Below are 21,733 nucleotides of genomic sequence, written 5' to 3'. Positions count from 1 at the left end.
CGATGGGTTACGACTTCTATGATCCCTCCAAAAACTCTGTTTGTGTTGCTCGATATGCTGAGTTCTTTGAAAAGAAGATAGTTCAAGAGAACAGTGGGAGGGTTGTAGAACTTAATGAGACTCAAGAAAAAGATGTGTCACCTTCTGAAAATACTAGCAATCATCAACTTGGGGGGGGGGGGGGGAATGTTCAAAGTGATGAACCTCAAGTCGATGATAATGAAGCAATTCCACTTCGTAGGTCTGAAAGGACAAGACGTCCTACCGAAAGACTATGTCTGATGGTAGAAGAAGACGTTGTTGGAGAACTCGATGAGCCTCCGAATTTCAAAGCTGCATTATCAGATCCGGAATTTGACAAATGGCTTGAAGCTACGAAGGTGGAAATGAAATCCATGAATGACAATAAAGTTTGGAGCTTGGTTGATCTTCCACAAAATGCTGATACTGTTTGGTGTAAGTGGATCTTCAAGAAGAAGACGGACATGGATGGAAATGTACACACCTATAAAGCTCGTCTCGTGGCGAAAGGTTATACTCAACGTTTCGGTGTTGATTATGATGAAACCTTTTCTCCAGTTGCGGACATTAGAGCTATTAGGATTCTCTTAGCCGTAGCAGCGTACTATGACTTTGAGATATGGCAAATGGATGTTAAGACTGCCTTCTTAAATGGTTACTTGGATGAAGAAGTCTATATGGATCAACCGGAAGGTTTTATTGATCCAAAACATCCCAACAAAGTATGCCAGCTTCAAAGGTCCATTTATGGACTAAAGCAAGCATCAAGAAGTTGGAATAAACGGTTTGATGAAGAAATCAAAAAGTTTGGTTTTGTTCAAAATCCCGATGAGCCATGTGTATATCGCAAAGCTAGTGGGAGTAATGTTACTTTCCTTGTATTATATGTCGATGACATATTAATCATAGGAAAACACATTCCAATGTTGCAAGATGTTAAATCCCATCTTGAAAAGTGTTTTGCCATGAAAGATTTAAGAGAAGTGGCATTTATTCTTGGAATCAAGATCTACCGAGATAGATCAAGGCGATTAATTGGACTAAGTCAAAGTGCTTATATTGATAAGATCTTGAAGCGATTCAAGATGGAGAACTCTAAGCGTGGGTCTATACCTATGCAAGAAGGACTTAATTTATCTGTCAAACAAGGTGCTACTACGTCTAGTGAGGTGGAGCGTATGAGTAGAATTCCTTATGCTTCGGCTGTAGGATCTATTATGTATGCGGTTAGATGCACTAGACCCGATGTGGCGTTTGCGCAAAACATCGTTAGCCGATATCAACAGAATCCTGGTGAAAGCCATTGGATTGCTGTTAAAAATATTCTGAAGTACCTACGAGCTACTAAAGATATATTTTTGGTGTATGGAGGAAATCCAGACTTAGAGCTCAAAGTGACCGGATACTGTGATGCTGGATTTCAAACTGATAAAGATGACACGAAGTCTCAATCAGGATTCGTCTTCGTTCTAAACGGAGGAGCTGTGGACTGGAAAAGCAAGAAGCAAACCACAGTCGCCATGTCTGCAACAGAGTCTGAGTACATTGCCGCCTCAGAAGCCGCAATGGAAGCAGTCGGGATAAGGAAGTTCATTAGCGGGCTAAACGTGATCCCCTCAAATGAATTACCCACTGATTTGTACTGTGATAATACCGGTGCATTAATCATTGCCAACAAACCCGGAGTTCAGAAAGGTGCCAGACATTATGCTAGACGATATCACTATGTTCGTGAGCAGATCGAACTAGGGGAGATCAATTTACTCAAAGTCCACACAGATTTTAACTTAGTTGATCCTTTCACAAAAGCTTTGTCTAGGCCCAAGCTTGAAAGGCATGCCGAGGGCATACGACTTAAATTAGCTAGTTATTTCATGTAAATCTGTTGTTTCAGTATTTGGATAAGGGATGTTGAACAATTTATATTTTCTATAATGAAATAAAGTACTTGATATATTTGATTTCATTCAATATTAAATTGTATCATATATGTGCATGTTTAATCCTTCAATATTTTATTTAATATTTTTATATATTATTAAATATTCTAAATTGTCCATTGTCGATTAATTATATGGCAATATAATTAAACGATGACAAATGCGAGTGATTGGTTATATTCTTGGAATATGTAATGGATGGTTCCCACCAAACTCACATGATATCCATAGCGGATGTATATCGGACTACCCCACTAACGAATTATCACTGTATGGATCGTCGTCATTAAGTAAAATTCGTAAATGGTTGCTTTTATTGATCCTTTGACTTAAGATACAAGTAGGTCAGCATGTATGAATCGCACTTACTAGATGTAGTTCTAACTCACCTGAATAAGGGGGTACATAAAGGGCTATTTTCAGAAAGTGTCGTGAAGTATGATGACTGACACGTGTAGTCAATATAGGATTTGTTCCTTCAATTAAAAGGTTGAAGTACGATACCGTTTTGGCGCCCTCATTTGACTAATTAAGATGTTTGCATGGTCGTGCCCAAATAAATCCAGATGGTTCTCGATTATATTTGGTAATCATTAATTAGTTATTGAATGAGAAACATAATCGTTAAGGTATGAAATGACCTTTATCCATATTCATATTTAACAAAGGTATTTGAACAAAGGGATAATAAATGCCTTAACCGTTTAAAACTATACTTAAATGTTTTTGGGAGCATTGGCGTGTTGCTAGACGCTAACCAATGTTATTACTTTCATTCGTTACGAGCTCAAGTGGGAGCTGTTAGAATATGATCACGTAAAATGAACGTATGTCCGAAAAGTATTTAAGCCTACGGGGTCACACCTCAACGTGAATGTAACTATAGATTAATTAATATATTAAATGTAATTTATTAATTAATTTGATCACGAAAAACTAATGGTCGTCTGTTAAATGTTAATAGTTAACGGTACTTAACTGACGAACTTAACGGAGGAGATAATTGTGATTAAAAGGAAAATTAAGAAACCCTCTAGAATCTTCCTAGAGGGGGACGACCACATTGGAGGGTTTTTAGAAAACCCTAAACTTGTTTTTCAAGTAAATGTGAGGCTATAAATACAAACCAATTCTTAAGGTTTTTCACACACAATTATTAAGGTTTTCTAAAACCCTAAAATTCTCTCCTCCTCCCCCTCTCTTGGCTTCGGCCGATTCTCACAAACACAAAGGGTTTCGGGTTTTGTTTGGTTCGTGTGAAAGGGTATTAACAAAGGGTTGTTTGTTCGTGATCAAGTACTAGCATACATACATTCCAACGTTGCGTGTGCAATCGTAGAGAGGTTAATTTAAACCTTTTTCATGCTTTAATCTCTCCAATTTAAGGTACACATTCTATACTTTGGTTAATTAATTAAACTACATAGATCTTGTCTTCCGCTGCGTGCTTTGTGATTTGATTTAATAATAGTTATATAACCCAACAGTTACCACTTGTTGAAATCTTTTGTTGTTTTGCTCTCGAAATCACGCCAGAAGATTTCAATTACTAAACAAATCATAATATTCTTGTATGATTAGAACATCACCGCATAGTCAGTCCTGATATTAACATTTTCAAATCATAATTAAGCCACTTTTAGGATTACTTTTATATAATGGTGGAAATCACATTTGGTACATGTCACATCTTATTATTGCAAGTCTGAAAACAATTTGCTGTTTGATACTGCTAACAAACGTACATCTTGCTAGCCTATCATATGTGGTATAAATGGTCAAGGGGTTTATCGGTTGCGAACAGAAAAGAAAAAGGCTCGGAAAGCAGTACAAGGTAGTGCTATATGAAGTACACAGGATTCTTTCGAGTGTAAGGTCCTTGTTAAACTACCTAGTATGACAAACTTACTACAATATTCTTGTTCGGCACATTTTTAATGTTTGTTCCAAATGTAACTAGTCAATAGTAGAAACTATGGTAACTCGACTTAGAGTATTCCATGTGGCTTAAAATAAGGTTTGTAGCAGGTCATAATTAAATGTATAACACATATGTGTATCTCGTATATCGGAATATGTATCCAAAACACTATAAAGTGTTAAATCGGTAAGTTACCAATTGATACGATATTCGAACTAGAAAATATGATCTACTTTTAACATTAAAATGAGAATTATATCATCCAAATTTACAAACAGCCGACACCAAATTAATCTCACTTTAACAAAACTACTTTTTAACAACGACAGTATTGGTTGTTATATGTACACATTATCTTTTTGTATTTCTGAAGATATTTTACGACTCCATCAAGTGGTGCCCACCATTTTCGGTCCAACCCGGCCACGACTGAACTTGACTCAAAATCGTTGGACCTGTCCGAACCATATTCGGTCCGGTCGCTACAACAAAAATGTCAATTGCTTATAATTATTTTCTCGCATTTCTAAAAGTGTGAAAAAAATATGTCAATTTGTTCACATTTAAAATTGTATAAAAAAAATTCACACTTAGAAGTGTGAAAAATTTAATAAAGTCATATTTTTTTATAAGTATAAATGTATAAACAAAATGTTCACACTTAAAAGTGTGAACAAATGTCAAACATTTTCACACTTAAAAGTGTGAGAGCTAATTTGTGACACTCAAATTCCTCGCACTTCCTCTTGTGTGAGGAAATTTAGTGTCACAAATTACTTCCACACTTTTAAGTGTGAACAATTATATATTTTTCACATTTGAAAATGTGTTGAAAATGTGAACTTTTTGTTTCTACATATAGAATTGTGAAATTTTTTTAATCATTTAACTTTATTCACACTTTTAAATGTGAGTTCTTTTCACACATTTATAAGTGTGAACAAATTAACAATTTTTTTTAACATTTTTAAAAAGTGCAAAGAAACGAATGTTAAAAAGTAACATATTTGTTATTGTGGGTCCACAGCTTGCACTTTAATCCTATTTCGGGTTTTGTTTTTAAACAGAAGGGTCGGGTCGGTTTACGTTCGTGTCCATCTATAGAATATAATGTTTATATTTAGAATTAAAAATTGTACAAGTGTAATGATTTGTGGTTTATATGAGTATGAATTATACGATATATAAAATTGAATCGAATATAATATCTAATCTTACAATCATGATCCTGGAAAAGAAAACAATCTAGAATTAAACGAGTAATCCTACGACAAACATGTACCAACCCAGAAATGAAGGGCGAGTCAAATGTAGGGTAACTAATATCTGTTTCTGCTCCGGGGAACAATTTTGTTTTGGTTTGACTTGGTGGGCCTGTGTGTATATTTGTAGTTTTGTACTCTGCATGTACAATTCTTAAAAAAAGCTCTTTTAACTTTTTTCTTTTTAATGGCAAAACGAATAATTATATCACATACTAAAAAAGTGTTGATGGTTTTACGTTTTCGTTCATTCTAAAACTAGCTAATAAACCCGGGTATTTTAACTAAAACTTTTAAAAGTAAAAAAATTATAAAAAAAAATATATGTAAATTTTGTTATTGACATATTATAACTTGGTTTGGAAATATTAAATTAACTAACATTTAGATTGTTGAATTTCTAAAATAGGGAGTCCAATACATTTTATAAGGGATTATAGATATATGGGTACTTATTGCATTAACAAAACATAAAAATATTTTTAAATAAAAATAGAAATTTAAAATAAGTATTTAATGAATAATTTATCTTTAAAAATATTCAATATTAAATATGACATCATAAATAAAATAAAATTTTTTGGAAAAAAAATATTAATGTTGTTTTTTAAAAATAGTTTTGTAAGACAATTTTCTTTTATTATATATAAAGATAAAGATATTGGAGTAAGATTGAAAATCATGTATATGAAGTGATGCAGTATTTCTATAAGAATGGCAAGATTAATAAAGGGTTTAATGAGTCATTTATTACCCTTATCCCGAAAGTGAAAGAAGCTGCTGAGTTGGGAGGATTTCGTCCGATTAATTTAATTGGTGTCCTGCCAAAAATTATTTCAAAGGTTTTCGCGAATCGATTGAAGTTGGTCATCGAAAATGTGGTTTCACAAAACCAATCGGCATACATTCAGGGCAGAAGTATCCTTGATGGGCCGCTTATGGTCAATGAATTAATAGCTTGGGTTAAAAAACAAAAAAAGGACACCTTGATCTTCAAGGTAGACTTTCAGAAAGCCTTCGATTCAGTTTCATAGGGTTGTCTTGTAGATATAATGAGCCATATGGGGTTCCCTAAAAAGTGGTGTGAGTGGATTTTGGGGATATTATCCTCAGCCCGAATGACTGTCTTAGTCAATGGATCGCCTATGGTTCCCTTTGAAGTGCAAAAGGGAGTTAGACAAGGAGATCCGCTATCTCCTTTCTTGTTTATCTTGGTTATGGAGGCACTAAATGTGGCAATGAACAAGGCTGGTCATTTGGGGATTTTTCATGGCATACAAACACCATCTGATGGACCTTGTATTTCTCATCTATTTTATGCTGACGATGCAATTTTTATGGGTAAATGGAGTGAAAGAAATGCAATAAATCTTAGCAGAATACTTAGATGGTTTTACCTAGCATCGGGGCTGAAAGTTAATTATGCAAAAAGCCGTTCATTTGGAATTGGAGTTGCACAATCAGAAGTCAACTGCTTGGCTAATTTGTTAAAATGCAAGGCAGGTTCTCTCCCCATTGATTATCTCGGTCTTCCATTAGGCGCAAATATGAATTTGATTAAACATTGGAAGCCAGTGGTGGACATCTTCAAAACAAGACTGGCACTTTGGAAGACTAGATCACTATCCTTTGGTGGTAGGCTCACATTGCTAAAATCGGTAATTGGCTCTACTCCTATCTATTACTTTTCACTGTTTAAAGCACCAAAGCACGTTATAGATTTACTGGAAAAGTATAGAAAACAGTTCTTGTGGTCGGGAGGGGATGACAAGTCAAAGATTCACTGGGTTAAATGGGAAAGGATGATGGCATCAAAATCAATGGGAGGATGGGGAGTCGGGTCCTTACGGGCTTTCAATCTCTCTTTGATTTGTAAATGGTGGTGGAGAGCAAAAGATAAGCCCAATGATTTATGGTTCAAAGTTATTTCAGCATTACATAGTCATAGAAGATTCGAGTCTTTTTTACCTATTAAGTTGTCATTAAGCGGGGTGTGGAAGACAATTTGTAGTGTTGATAATGAGCTGTCATCGCATGGTCTATCCCTTAGCAATATGTTTGAGTGCCAAACAGGAAACGAAAGAGAAAAGTGGCTTTGGAAAGTAGAGAAATCTGGTGTCTTCACTACGGCTTTTATTAGGAAGAAAACTGAGGAAAGTTTTGGGTGGAGATTTGAAGAAAAACTAGAAAGAAACAATTGGGTTCCCATAAAAATCAACTTCCATTTCTGGAGAACTTTAACTGACAGGTTACCTACAAGAAGGAATTTGGCTTCAAGAGGTATTTTGCTTACATCAGATGATTGCCCAATATGTTGGAAAGTGGCTGAAGATTCTGAACATATGGCTATTAGATGTGCTTTCGCAAGAACAATATGGCAGATTGTTAACCAATAGTGTAGACTCCCCCTCTCTAACATTGACTCTATAAGTGAGGTAATGGCCGTGGTGAAGTCGACTAGCAACAACGAGAAGAAAAGAAAATGGCCGGAGGGGTTGATAATGACAACAATTTGGTGTATTTGGCTTGCAAGAAATGAGCTCGTCTTCAAAGGAAAGCAACCTAATGTAGCGGCTGTTGTTGAGAATATTAAATATATGTCTTATTTGTGGATAAATAACCGGGCAAAATCTTGCAATTTTCAATGGTGTAATTGGAGTATTTGTGGCATATAAGCATGCAATACACCGTTGTAGTAAAAGTTATGTGTAATACTCGGCTCTAGTTGCTTGCTAGTCTGAGTTGTATGTAATTTTTACATATTAATGAAATCTTATTGTTTAAAAAAAAAAAAAAAAACAAAGTGCTGAAAAGAAATACATATGTTTAAATTTAAAATTAGATCAAATTTGTAAATTTGTACTACCATTTAAACCAATCACTCGCACGAGATTAGCTCTGTTGGATTCTTAAGAAAAAAATGGATTTTTCTTCAAAGATGAGAATAGGCAAGAAGCATATACATGTACAATTCTAATGCGTTTATTTCATAAACATTACAGTACATGCTAACTTATAATTATTATAATAATTGCATCTCTTCCTGGTCCCTATCTAAGGTTAGATGAGAAACCACCTCATATAAACTTCTCTCGTATATCAATATATGTATATGTATGGTGTAAAATAAAGGGATAGCTGCAGAAAATAGAAAGCACCTTTCGACCAATTCACGAAAATAGCAGTGACCTTTAAAAGTTTTACTTTTTAGAAATGAACTTTCATTTATTCCCGAAAATAGGAACATTTGACACACGTACACGATGACATGGACATTTTTCGATTACGTGGCATTTTCTGATGACGTGGCATACGTTATAACTACAGAAAATAAAAAGAACATTTCGACCAATTTACGAAAATAGGAGTGACATTTAAAAGTTTTACTTTCTAGTAATAAACTCATTTATTGTCGGATTACTCCAACACCGACGACAACAATGTTGGAGGTGGTTTCTTCTCGATTTTTTCAACTAATTTTAGAAGCCGTTAGCCGTATGTTTGAGTTCAAGCTAACCACTGGACCTGCGCTATTTGGATCTATGTCATCTGTCGACGAACTATTCTTAAACGGTCCAGATCCGGCTTATGAAACTCTCGTCTCACCTTGAACATCCCCAGGATCTTCCTCTGGCTAAAACGATGACGTTTTGGCATCTAATTTCAAAGATTTTTAATCTCGAGATAGATGAAATAGAACCAGATCTATGTCTTTTTTAAGATCTTCATACACAACTTTTCAATGCTTGAAATAGGAAGAGATTCAACGGAAATCTATAGAATCAAAATTTAGGTTCAGGAGAAAATGACGAGAAGAATTACCTTGTTAGAACCGAAATTGAAACAGAGCCATGTCATTTTTTGGGGGAAATGACACAGCTAATAAAAGTTACATAGCACTGACCAATTCACGAAACTCCATAAAATAGAAAAGTGACCAATTCACGAAACTCCAGAAAATAGAAAGTAAAAAATGCCACCTAATCGAAAAATGTCCATGTCATCATGTACACGTGTCAAATGTTACTATTTTTGAGAATAAATGAAAGTTCATTTCTAAAAAGCAAAACTTTTAAAGGTCACTGCTATTTTCATGAATTAGTCGAAAGATGCTTTCTATTTTCTGCAGTTATCCCTAAAATAAAAAAGGAATAAGCAAAAGGAAGGTCCCACATATATGCGTATGTGAACTTCTTGGGGGAGAAGTTTGGGAGGGACGCTCAAGCGGAGACGCGGTGTCTTATGTCCAAGGTTCAAAGGACTCCCCGAAGAAGTCTTTATAAGCACCGACCTAATTGTACTTTGTCTTGGCATCAAATAATTGGCTTGGTTCCCCTTTTTAATATAAATTAAAGAAAACTGTACAAGGTATTTTTGACTGTTAATTTCTTAACTAAAAAATACAGTTAAAAGCCTTATTAAGAAAGACCTTTGCATTCAAAATAGAAAATAATTAAATGTACATTTACGTTCCTTTTTACTTACTTTTACGGTTGTAAGTAATTCAAGAACAAGTTACATACATCTCTTTGACTTTTAAAATAGTTAAATATTTCTTTTTTACATAAATTACTTCAACAACAATTACCGACAATACTTGCCATCACCACCACCTATCGTCACGACTATTACTATCATTTTCGTTGCAACGAGGAGACATCTATCTAGTTATAGATTAAAACATATTGGATGGCTATGGATGATGTTTGAAAAAAAATGTCACTATGATACTTTGATAGGTCATGTATATCTTTGTTAGATACTTGTGTTATATGGAAAATAAAAACACCAAAAACTTACTTCCTTTTCTTTTGAAAAGGGAAAGAAAACCTTACTCCTTTATCGGTTAAAAAAAAAGTGGCCAGTTCTTCTAGTACATGATATGGATCTGGTTACTAACTTAAAATAAATATGTATATATATATATATACATGAAGAAAATCAAATTGCTTAGATTATTTTGACTAGTTTGATTTTGTCATAATACTTATTTTACCCTTTTCTCTTCCCATTTATGAATACTAGCTCCTGTCACCCCTTGTCTTTTTAACTCAACTTTTTAGTTAGATTAGGGCCAGTGTGGTGAGAACCAATGCACTGGTGGCTAGTGGTCCATGGAATGGTGTTAATCAATAATCTAGGAAAGAAGATGAACAAGCCAACTAATGCTGCCAGTCTAGAACAAGATATGGGTTGAATTTTGACTCACACGGTCACACGTTAGCTTGGAAAATGGGTTAAATGTCGCAAATTAAGGGCATTGCTACTATCACAAAGTTATCATGATCGAATAAAACTTTATGAGAGTAATATAAATGTTGAAGTAATGAATATTTATCCAACTGTGTTATTTTAACTATTTTAGCTCCTTGTTCAGATCCTAAAACGGTTAAGAACATAGTTTGCCTCATGAAATGGGAAAGGATTCCTAGTGCGCAAATAAATGGTTATCTTTAGAGAGCGATTGGTAATATATGCAGTGGTAAAGGTGGATGTGGTTGCGGCTGCCATCATGTCAAAGTATGGCTTCATATTTGATTGGGGGCTTGATAACACCCCATCAAATATGAAGTCACGTCTTATCAATCATGTCAAAGCTTCTCAAGTCATGTCAAAAAGTAAGACCAATAAAAGTAGCCTGTTACATTTTGTTTTTTTCGCCCGAAACACCACACCTCGGCCCTGGGGCGTTCCACCTCCTTAATTCGCGTGTCCCGGCTCTTTTCTAACGCGTCTTACGTTTTGGAGTTTTGTGGCTTTCCAATTGTTGACTTATAGCTAGTTTTAGTTTCGTGACTTAATGCCGAAATCAATGACACTTATAGTTTTAGTTTCGTGACTTAATCTATTGTGTTGTGCACAAGCATCGTGATGACTAACGAGTTTTTGAGGAGTAACAAAGAGGTAATTAAACTAATGTCCACTCTCTTATCTTTTAATGACACCATGTCAATTAATAGAATTTAGTAGGTAAGGTCACATATCAAATGAGTTTAAAGTTTGTTTGCCAATTTTCAATTTCTCTATGCAGAATTGTAGTATGTCTTATGATTTGTCTTTACCTGTATTTTCTTTAACCTTCAATCCTCATAGCATATTAGACCCTTAATGAATCAAGCAGAATGTCACCAAACAAAAGTTAAGAAAAAAACACCACATGCTTGTCACGAATAAAAACAGGAAAAAATAATTGGGATAAGAACTTTTTAAATCCCAATGGTGTTCCTAATGTTATGGGAATTTTTTTTTTTTGTAAAATTAGGAACCCAACGTTTTTATTGTATGACTTTCTAACAGTAATATATATCTGATAAATTGATGACTTGTTAATTTATTGTCACGTACGTAATAGAAGTCCGGGGTTTAGAACCCCTACCTTAAAAAGTGAAGTCCGAAGTTTCAAACGTTGGGGTACCTAGATTTAAAAAAAGAAAAAAATCCAAAACATTAGAAACACCGTCGAGACTAAAAAAGTTCCTATTGTTATAATTTTTTCATAAAAGTAAAGATGTTTTCTCATAGTTTTCAAATACTTGTCACTTTGTAAGTTAATCTGTGTGACTCATAAGCTATATTTACATGTTTTATAAAATTTATTTGTTAAAATCAGATCATAGTCAAACAAGCATTTACTACAAATGCATGTAATCTGATAATTGCTACGTAACGTATGAATATATAAAATTCAATGCTTGATGAATTAGTATTTATGTGAAGAGTATCTATGACATAAAATTTAAAAAAGTTGGTCGATTGCTTTTGCGATTACGAGCATGGTACCCGTGCAATGCGGCAGCGGTGGTGGGGAAGACGGTCTAGAATATTTTATGCCCATATTTTTTATAAATAAAACTTTTCTTTAACCATTAATCTTACCAAATAAAATCAAATAGATAAAGGACATCTTAATTATTAAAATTGAAAATTGTAACTTTAATAAAAATAATTGATCCACCAACATTAATCTTAAACCGTAAATACTAAAGAAACATGGGTGACCCTCAAAATCAGTTTCTTTTTATTAATATTAAATATTAAAAGAAAAAAATAAAAAAGGTAAGTCCAAATGTAAATAAGTAATTTTAAATGCAGAAAAAATTTATTGTGGGGGATGTGCTTTCTTTTATTAGGTAGTAGAGATTGACATCATTCCTCTAAAGTAATTATTTTTTTTTTAGTCACTTAATAAACATTTTTTTTTTGAACGACATGATATTATTAAATAGAAATGTCATAAAGCAAATCACTTGACGACATGAGACAATTATAGGCTTACAAAAAATTAAGAGAGTTTTGAAACCACTCATCACGTGAGATAAGATCTTTCTGCATCTACACGTGCACCACATGTGTGATTGAGCCACGATGAAATCAAACAAAAAGTCTGAACGAATGTGCACCGGTGAGAATACTTGTTCATTACGGTGTTTCCAAATGACCCAAAATCGTATAAAACATAATACCTTCAATGCACATCTTTTTAGTAAATTTTATGCACATATCATCGATAACTTGGAAAGCATCCTCCAAACTCGGGAATATAGAATAAGGAATATCCAGTCATATAAAAACTAATTTTCAAATTCTGTCAGCAATTTTACAACCCACAAAAATATGATGAGAAGCCTCACCCGGAGTCAAGCATAAAGGACATAAAACCAAAGGAATATCAATACTCTTACTCGAGAGACTTATCCGAGTCGAAATACAATCTAATAAAAACTTTTGTTCGAAATATAACCCATATTCATTTTATACTCTTATTTGAATGTTTAACTTTCCACCATTTTTATTCTTATTTCTTAACTACCATAGAAGATTCACTAATATTAACGAGTGAACAATCACAATCCTCTAAAAAACACGAGTGTATATCAAATGGGTTAATTTCAGATTTACAAACCCTTCAAGTTCATTTCCAATTTTCAAAGCAGTAGCTAAAGCCTAAACACATATAACCCATATTCATTTTATACTCTTATTTGAATGTTTAACTTTCCACCATTTTTATTCTTATTTCTTAACTACCATAGAAGATTCACTAATATTAACGAGTGAACAATCACAATCCTCTAAAAAACACGAGTGTATATCAAATGGGTTAATTTCAGATTTACAAACCCTTCAAGTTCATTTCCAATTTTCAAAGCAGTAGCTAAAGCCTAAACACATGTACTCTATTTCTAAACTCAAACAGCTTTCACATTTTTGTCTTATATTGTATGTTTTATATTTCTGGAATTGTTTCAAATTTGAGCGAGCTAATGCTCTTATTTCTGTGCTTTAGTAGCTAAAGTGGCAACAAGTCTGAAAGGACCCGACTCACTCGACTCGATAAAACGAAAATGTAAGATTTTTTTTTTATATAAATAACCCACTGCGTCGCAGTGGGTCGAGAACTCCCCACTGCGCCGCAATGGGAATCCTCAGAACAAAAAAAGAAGTCCCACTGCGCCGCAGTGGGTTTGACACTCTCCCACTGCGCCGCAGTGGGAGGAACTGAAAATAAGGACGAGGAATCCCACTGCGCCGCAGTGGGATACCTGATCAGCAACCCTAATCCATTTTTGACACTTGAACCATCTTGCAATCCTTACCATGACTCAATGAACTTCAAAGCTACATTCTGAAAGTTTCTAACAACATTATAAACACATTTTGACTATCACACAACAATAGTTAGTTTCAAAACCCATGAACACCACCAAACGGGTCATTTACCCAAATTGACACAATTTTCGTCCAAATTTCAACTTCACAACTTTATAACAGTTTTGCACCTGCTCATTTACATAATTCAACAAGAAATAGGACCATTACACCAAAATGTACCAAGAGCTAAAGGAAAGGGACAACTAGGTAACTACACCAATAGATCGTCATCCATCCAAGGATGACCTAAATACCTTCACGAACTTCCAAAATTTACTTCAAGCTCTAATTCAAATTTCTTCAATTCAACAACACTAGTTCCGTCTTCCGAAACTACCTATAAAAGTGTAAACAACTAAAATATAAGCAAAGGCTTAGTGAACATGCTTGCATACATTTATGAATACGAAAGAAGGCAAGTGCAAAGACTTTCACATGTAACCTATGACACCGTCGTGTCACATTTACATGCTCACTTTGCACACTATCAAATACATATATGGATCCATATAAGCTAAACAACATAATCATGATCATCTATCGGGGTTCTTAGGCCACCGGAGGTTCTTAGGCCTCATTCGATCAACTATCGGGGTTCTTAGACCCCGGAGGTTCTTAGGCCTCATAAACAATGCCCCACATGGGCTAAACGCCAAATCAATTACCATGCTCAGAACATTCACATGTCATGGTAATTGACCCAACGTATACACAAAGGTATGCAAGTATACTCACCTCCTCCGCAACAAAGACAACAAAGCTAAACAATAATGCTCAATAAGCTCAACCTATGATCATATCATAAAATGCATAAGCTTTCACTCACAATTTGACTAGCTTAATCTAATCATGCACAATTACTAGCCTTTTCCAAACCCAAAACCCAATCCATTTGTCATTGAGTTACTTTCATTCATACAATAACACTAGGTAGCTCATTCTACCATTTTCATCATTACTTCAATAACTAGAAAAACTCATCTTTTCTCATAAACCTAAATTATCACAAGATCTTATCAATTTCATAATCAAACACATTATATAACTCAATGACAACTAGGTTAACTAAGGAATTGGGGAAAAATTAACCACAATCCAATTTCTAGCAAAACCCCAAATTTGGGTCATGAACCCTAATTTCAAAAGAAAAGATAAAGCTAAATTGGGGAAATTCCTTACCTCAACAAAGAAGACAATTACTTAGGGTTTTCAATACACAATTTCTTCCCCTTTTTCCTTTTAAATTTTCGGCCACCTCCACCACAAATCCACAAACCCTAACTTTTTAATCTTGGTTGATAAGAGTTGTTAATGATGATTATTATTTTGATTTCTACCTTGGGCTTGGAAGATTAAACTTTGATTTAGTGAAAGCAAGAAAAAATGCATGAAGTGAAGAAGAAGAAGAATGAGTGAAGTGGGAGGTGACTCAAAAGAAAAAGAGGGCTGACACTCTTTGGAGATGCCACGTCCCATATGATTTTCTTGGTATTAAAATATCCGCTATCCGCTAAAGTTCCAACTAAATTAACCCCATATCCAAAAATTAAATATTAGGAAATTAATTTAATGTTAAAACTATAAAAAGGGGTTAATTTCTTTTACCTTTAAAATCTTGGGATGTTACAAAGTCGGTAACGACATACAATAGCTATTGTGACATGGCGATGTTTAGAGAGAGGTCAATTGAGTTTAGAGAATCTAAAAGTTGAGGTTTATTGGTTGATGTAATTAATTTTGGTAGAAAGTAATGAAAAGAGAAAATTACATTTTTGGTCCTTTAAGTTGGTAGGATTTTCAATTATTGCCTTTAAGTGAATTAATAACAGAAAAAATCCTGAATTTGGTTATTTATTTCACGTTTCACTCTGTGACTAACAGTCGTCTATTCTTCCTCACTCAAACACAAACCCAAATAACGGTGACCAAAAAATTGAAAATCACGCCTAAAAAATTAAAATTTATATTTATCTTTTATTTCTTCGAATCAGAACACGAAACATGTTGCAATCGACTTAGAAATCAACTGCGCAAGAACCCTAGCCAAAATATATTCGATCTAGACTTGACCGGAAAAACTTGACTCACCGAAAAAACTTGACTCGCCGGAAAATTGTAATCATCGAAAAAAAAGAAAGACAAAACAAAACAATTGCACTTCGAATCTAACCAAATTTAGCCAACTGATTCCGATCTAAGTAATTCCGAAACCAAATACGCCTGGTTTTGATCTTAGATGTGTGTGTGTGTGTGTTGAATGTGTGTTTGTGTGTGTTTCTGAGTGTGTGTGTGTGTGTCGAGTGTGTCTTTCTAAGTGTGTGTGCGCTAAGTGTGTGTTCGAGCCACAGTTATCAAGGTATGTGTTTGAGTGAGGAAGAAGAAGGAGAAGAAGAAGTGATTATGATAAAATAATGAATCTGCTCCATACTTAACGGATATAATAGACGACTGTTAGTCACATAGTAAAAAATGAAAATATGACAAACTTTAAGGTTTTTTTTCAGTAATTTTTTACTTAAAGACAATGAAGGACTAAAAATATAATTTCTCTAACGAATATAAAATAGATATTTATGGGACTGTTTGGATTAATGAAGGCATGAACAGATTTAGAAAGGATGGACAGCATAATGAATGCAACTTGGGAAGTGGTGGTACATTTTGAGAGGAGTGTTGTAAGGAAAACTACAACTTTTTTTGCAGCAGGAGAGTACAAGTGATGCAGGGCAGGACTACTGAAAATCCCAACAGGGGAAAAGTATTTGTCTTGTATATACAGTATGATACAGACAGCCAGTCGGCCAAACACAGTTACATGAAAATAAAGATTTTTATTTTAAACAATAAGTCAGTTGGATGCCAGTAAATTGGGGACTTTTTGCAGAGCAAATCCTCCATTTTCCTATACTACAACCTCCCCACCATCAAATCAAATATACAATTCAGGAAAATGCACTCAATTAACACTACCCCCGTCTAGGCTTTTTTCAAAAAAGCACTGTACCATTATATTTTATGATTTTATCCACAATGTAGGTTCGACGCAGAGATAAACGGGAGATGAAGTGATTGGTGCATCTTAGGAGAATAAAAAAAAAATCCTTTCAAGTTATAAAAAGTTTTAGAATTTAATTTTAAAATAAAAATAAAAATTTATAAATTATCGTCAAATTTTAATCTTTAATTTAATCAAAAAATAATCATCCAATTTTACTACTTCCTCCGTCCCAATTTAAATGTCCTATTTTGACTTTTGAAGTCTTTATTTCGCAACTTTGACCGTAAATTTTTTTGTTTGTGTTATACAATACTTGATAGAAAATAGATGGATAGATTGAGCTTTAGATGTACTTTTTATTGATATAACTTTCATTAGGTATTATGTTGTGGAAACAAAAATATTTACGGTCAAAGTTAGAAAATAAAGACTCAGGAAGTCAAAATTAGACATTTAAATTGAGACGGAGGGAGTACTAAAATCGTGAGCATCTCAATCCTAAAAAAAATAACTTGCGATGAAGTTGACGACTTCAATGGGAGGCCAGATGCCTACACCCAAGACGCTTAGGGGGGCGGTGTTAAGGTATCTTGCAAGCATCTTGGCTCTATTTCGACTCTCATATTATCTGAAAATAAATTTTAGATTTAGAGTTTGTTGAGTATGTAAAGGAAACCTAATTTTTCAAAATAAAAACAATTCACTTTAGGTGGGGTGGTTGTTTTATTTATTTAAGTTACTGTATTTTTTAAAACTAAATTTTAGTTTATTTAGTGAGGGATAAGAAAAGAAATGATTAGAAAATACCTTAATTATTCATTTTTGAGTTTTTTTAATCAAAGAAAAAAACGAGAATGATAGAATAATTTAAGGGTTTTAAGTCCAAAAGTTTTTTTTGACAAATTGGCTAGATTTGAAAGGAAAAAAAAACTTGTGTGTAATTACCACTCTAACCTTCAACAAAACACAATTATAAATGCTATCAAAAGGGTACTTTTGTAAAAGTATATATTTTTTTTATTTCTTTCCCGTAAACTTAAAAATGCATTTTATCTACTACAACTTTTTCTATTTATTTCATTATCTAATCATCTCTTTTATTTTCTATTTGTTTAAAACTCAAGAATGAAGGGTTAAGTTTGCAATCTAAATATAGTTTGGTTTTTTAAAAATAAAATAAAATGATTCAATTAAATTAAACAAAAAGATAAAAGTTATTACATTTCCAAAACTTTAATAAACTCTTTAATTCTTTATGCTTTTAGTCAACAGTCACAAATTTTATACATTTTTATATGCATATTCTCTAACGAACGATCACATTTTATTCATTCCACTACATATAATGTTGGTTAATGGTTGATTTTACAGACTTGATCACATTAAGCCACACACGATGCATTACCACATGACAATCTCATTCAAGAATAGAGAAGAAGTGCAATGCTTTCAATTTTCTATTAGTAACCAGATTCGTATCTAACAAAATTGAAACCTCTTTAGCTCTAAACATGTCTTGGTTTTCACGAATAATGACTTGCCTAAAACACGACGTTACTTTAAAAGCTTACAAGAGGCAATAACGGTTTGACCGGACTAGATCAAAAAATTAACAAATAACTTATCCTGGTCTAATTTTAATAATCAAACTTGATCTAACTTCCATAATCAAATTAACTATCGAGATAATGTGATTAGATCGGTCTAAATTACTTATATGATTTGGTTTTGAGATCATACATATGGATAAGGCTGTCAACTTCGACCCAACCCGAAACTCAACCCAAACCAAAAAAAAAATAAATCAGGTTAGGGTTGAGTATTTTTTGACCCACCAACCTGCCAACCCACCAACCTGATTTTTTCTGGGTTGGGTCCGGGTTAGGTTGTTGGGTTGTCAGGTTGACCCGCCAACCCAATATCTTTAAAATAATTGAATTATATATAATAGTTCATACTCTACATTATACTAATTCATACATCCTATTCTCATTTTTTATATTTCTAACCTAAAGTAACTTCAAATATGAAATAAAAGGAGAATTCAAAATTCTGTGAGATAATAAGTGATGTAGGATGAGGCGGTAAGTTTGTTAACTTTGTGCCAAGTATTAACAATACCCTCGTATTTCTTTTTTTTTTTTACCATTCGTTTTCGGCTTACACCATCAATGATAAAGCTTTATATTGGTTGATTTATTCCATTTTATATTTATATATATTTGCTTCTCGGGTCACATGGGTTGGGTCATAGGTTGACGGATTGTGAGTCAGGGTTGAAATTTCTAACCTGAAATTTTTAGTGGGTTGGGTTAGTGTCGGAGTTTTTCAACCCCGAACCCGAACTCATTGACAACCTGATATGAATGATCATATACAGTTGCACACTAAACAAAAATGTCATAATGCAAAATGAATACAGTACAAATAAAGTAAAAAGGAGTCAAAATTCAACAAGGAAAAGATTCTTTACAAGCGCCAATTTTTTCTTTACATTTCCCATCATCATAACCATAACCATTTTGGATCTTTGTTACAGATAGCATTGCCAAAAAACAAAAAATTGTTTGGTAACAAAAGACCCATTAAAAGTAGTAACATCAAAACCCCATAGTAATTTTTCAATTTTCTGACCATTTTACCCCCCTTTTACTGTAATAATCTACACAAAGAAAACCTCCAAACTTGCTTTTTTTACACTTCCACATACAGGACAAAACCTCAGTAAACTTTCACAATCCCTGCAACAACAGAGATGCCTGCAAGGCAACAATAGGACGCACGAGCTTCTCACGTGACACATCTTGCATACCATCCTTCTTTGTCTTTGTTGTTCATGTTGATCATCCTCATTACCATTATCATTATCACCACCATTACAAACTGATTCTGCATCTTCATGTTTTCTTTCTATAATTTGGCTAAGTTTCTTGCTTAAATCTGTCACAATTGCTTCACTTTCAATGGCTTTTTTCTCCCAATTTTTGGCTTCATGTTCTGCTATTAACAAATGGTTTTGAAGCTCTCTTGTTCTGTTTGTTGCTCTGTTCAAAACTTCATCTTTTTTGTCCATTATTTCCATCATTTTTGACTCATAGGTTTGCATCAAAAGTATCTCCCTTTTTCTTGTTTCTTCATTTAAAACTGCCTTTAATTTCTCATTCTGTTTCAAGAAACCACCAAAAATAAGCCATAAATGCATACCCTTTATTCAAAATAGTCTTTATACAAAAAATAAAAAACAGCCACATAAACAAAATCAAAACTTTAAGGCTTTTATAAGGCTAATGCTAATGCAAATTGTTTATTGAACATGACAATTTGTGAATATTTTCAGAGGATGTACAACATTTCATTATATTGCATTTTAATCTGACTAATAAGTTGTATATTTTGCAAAATCAAGATATTTAAGTACAAAAAGGGCTTAAAATTTGAAGAAAAACTAACCTGAAAATGAAGAAAACAATCCATTTCTAGCCTTTGTCTTTCAAGCTCAGAAGACAAATTTTGATATCCAAGATTCCCATTTCTTCTTGATAGATAATCAGAAGAATTCATGTCAAGCAATCTTTGATCTTGTTGTTGATGATGATATTCAAAAGAAGAAGAAAATGGTTTGTTTTCATCAAAAAGTGAAGAACCAGATGACATCAGAACCCAATCTTGAGGCAAATTAGAGAAGCCCATGTTGTTGTTGTTATTGTTCTGATAAAAATTATCAGAATACAACTGTGCTTGAACAGCCATAATTATAAGAGAAAAGGCCTAAAAAAAAGATTGAATCTTTGACTTTGTTGTTTCAGAGATATGAAAAAAGTTGTCTTTTTTTTTTAATTGAATTTTGCAGAGTAATGTGAAGAAAATGGTAGGTTAAAAAAGGGCTATGAAGGTAGAAAGGTCATGCTCTTTAATTTGTTTGTTTGTAACATCAGAGCAGAAGAAGCATGACTTTAATTTTTTCACTTCTTTTTTTAAACAGAAAAAAATTGCTTTTAAAGTGGCAGTGGTTTAGTTCCCTCTTAAATGGGGAAAAATAAAGTTTTTATTGTTTTTGCAAACTGAAAGAGAAATGAAGTTGGAGGGATGTTTTGTTTTTGTTTGAGAGATATAGAGAGAAAGAGACAAGATGTATAGATATATATGTGTGTATGTATATGTATATGTATATGTATAATGAAGAAATGGACTAAAAATAGTGAAAGGTTGAGAGAGTATTGTGTTGTTTGTTTTTTGGTGGTTAAATTGTGATGGGAGGGAAAAAGTCTGAGGGGGAGAAAAAGAGAAGTCATGCAGATTTTGTGACAGAAATAAAGGAAAAATTAGTTTCATTCAATCAAAGTTTTATTGGGAAATGTGAAGTGGTCATAAATCAATTACCTCAAACTTCTTATTCATATGACGCAGACGTTTTGGGTTTTGATTTTATTGAATAGTAGCTACTTTTATCATATCTTATGTAAACTTATATTAAATGCTACCCTTCTTTAGTTACATCTTATCTCATTTATTTATGCTTTATATATAATAATTTAAGTTTAATTCATTAGATAGATTATTAAGTATTAACTTTATTTTTCTTAAAAAGATTTTTTTTTTCTAAGTTAAAAGGATATATATCTATTTCAAAGTTATTAGAAGATGTGTAACATTAGTTGGGATAATGGTTCTCTCAAATTAAAATCAAAGATAAAAATTCGAATTTTAAATATAAACCTTTAATTTTAATTTAAGTTGAAACTTTTTATCTCTTAAGTTGTTCATTCCAGTTATTTCAACTCTAAAGATAAAGTTGTGACATCTTCATTAATTGTCTACTTGTCTTAATACTAACTCAAACCTAAAACTCCCGATACTTGGTTCACACCAACAAAAGTTTTCACATCTACATGGTCGTTGTGATCTAATGATTCAAAACTCAATGGTTACATTCCTAAAA

General features: G+C 33.2%; 1 protein-coding gene across 1 annotated transcript; it reads right to left on the bottom strand.

Moving 5' to 3' along the window:
• Window positions 1-19,262: 19,262 nt before the first annotated feature.
• Window positions 19,263-20,588, bottom strand: LOC122585822 (probable BOI-related E3 ubiquitin-protein ligase 2). The gene is made up of 2 exons (XM_043757947.1): window positions 20,245-20,588; window positions 19,263-19,957 (listed from the first exon to the last, which is right to left on the bottom strand). The coding sequence occupies exons 1-2, from the start codon at window positions 20,542-20,544 to the stop codon at window positions 19,457-19,459; spliced, it is 801 nt and encodes a 266-aa protein (XP_043613882.1). The 5' UTR covers window positions 20,545-20,588; the 3' UTR covers window positions 19,263-19,456.
• Between the last annotated feature and the right edge of the window lie 1,145 nt (window positions 20,589-21,733).

This window comes from Erigeron canadensis, chromosome 1, assembly GCF_010389155.1.
Source record: "Erigeron canadensis isolate Cc75 chromosome 1, C_canadensis_v1, whole genome shotgun sequence".
In the NCBI taxonomy this organism is placed as follows: Eukaryota; Viridiplantae; Streptophyta; class Magnoliopsida; order Asterales; family Asteraceae; genus Erigeron; species Erigeron canadensis.
This window is presented reverse-complemented; position numbering and strand designations above follow the sequence as displayed.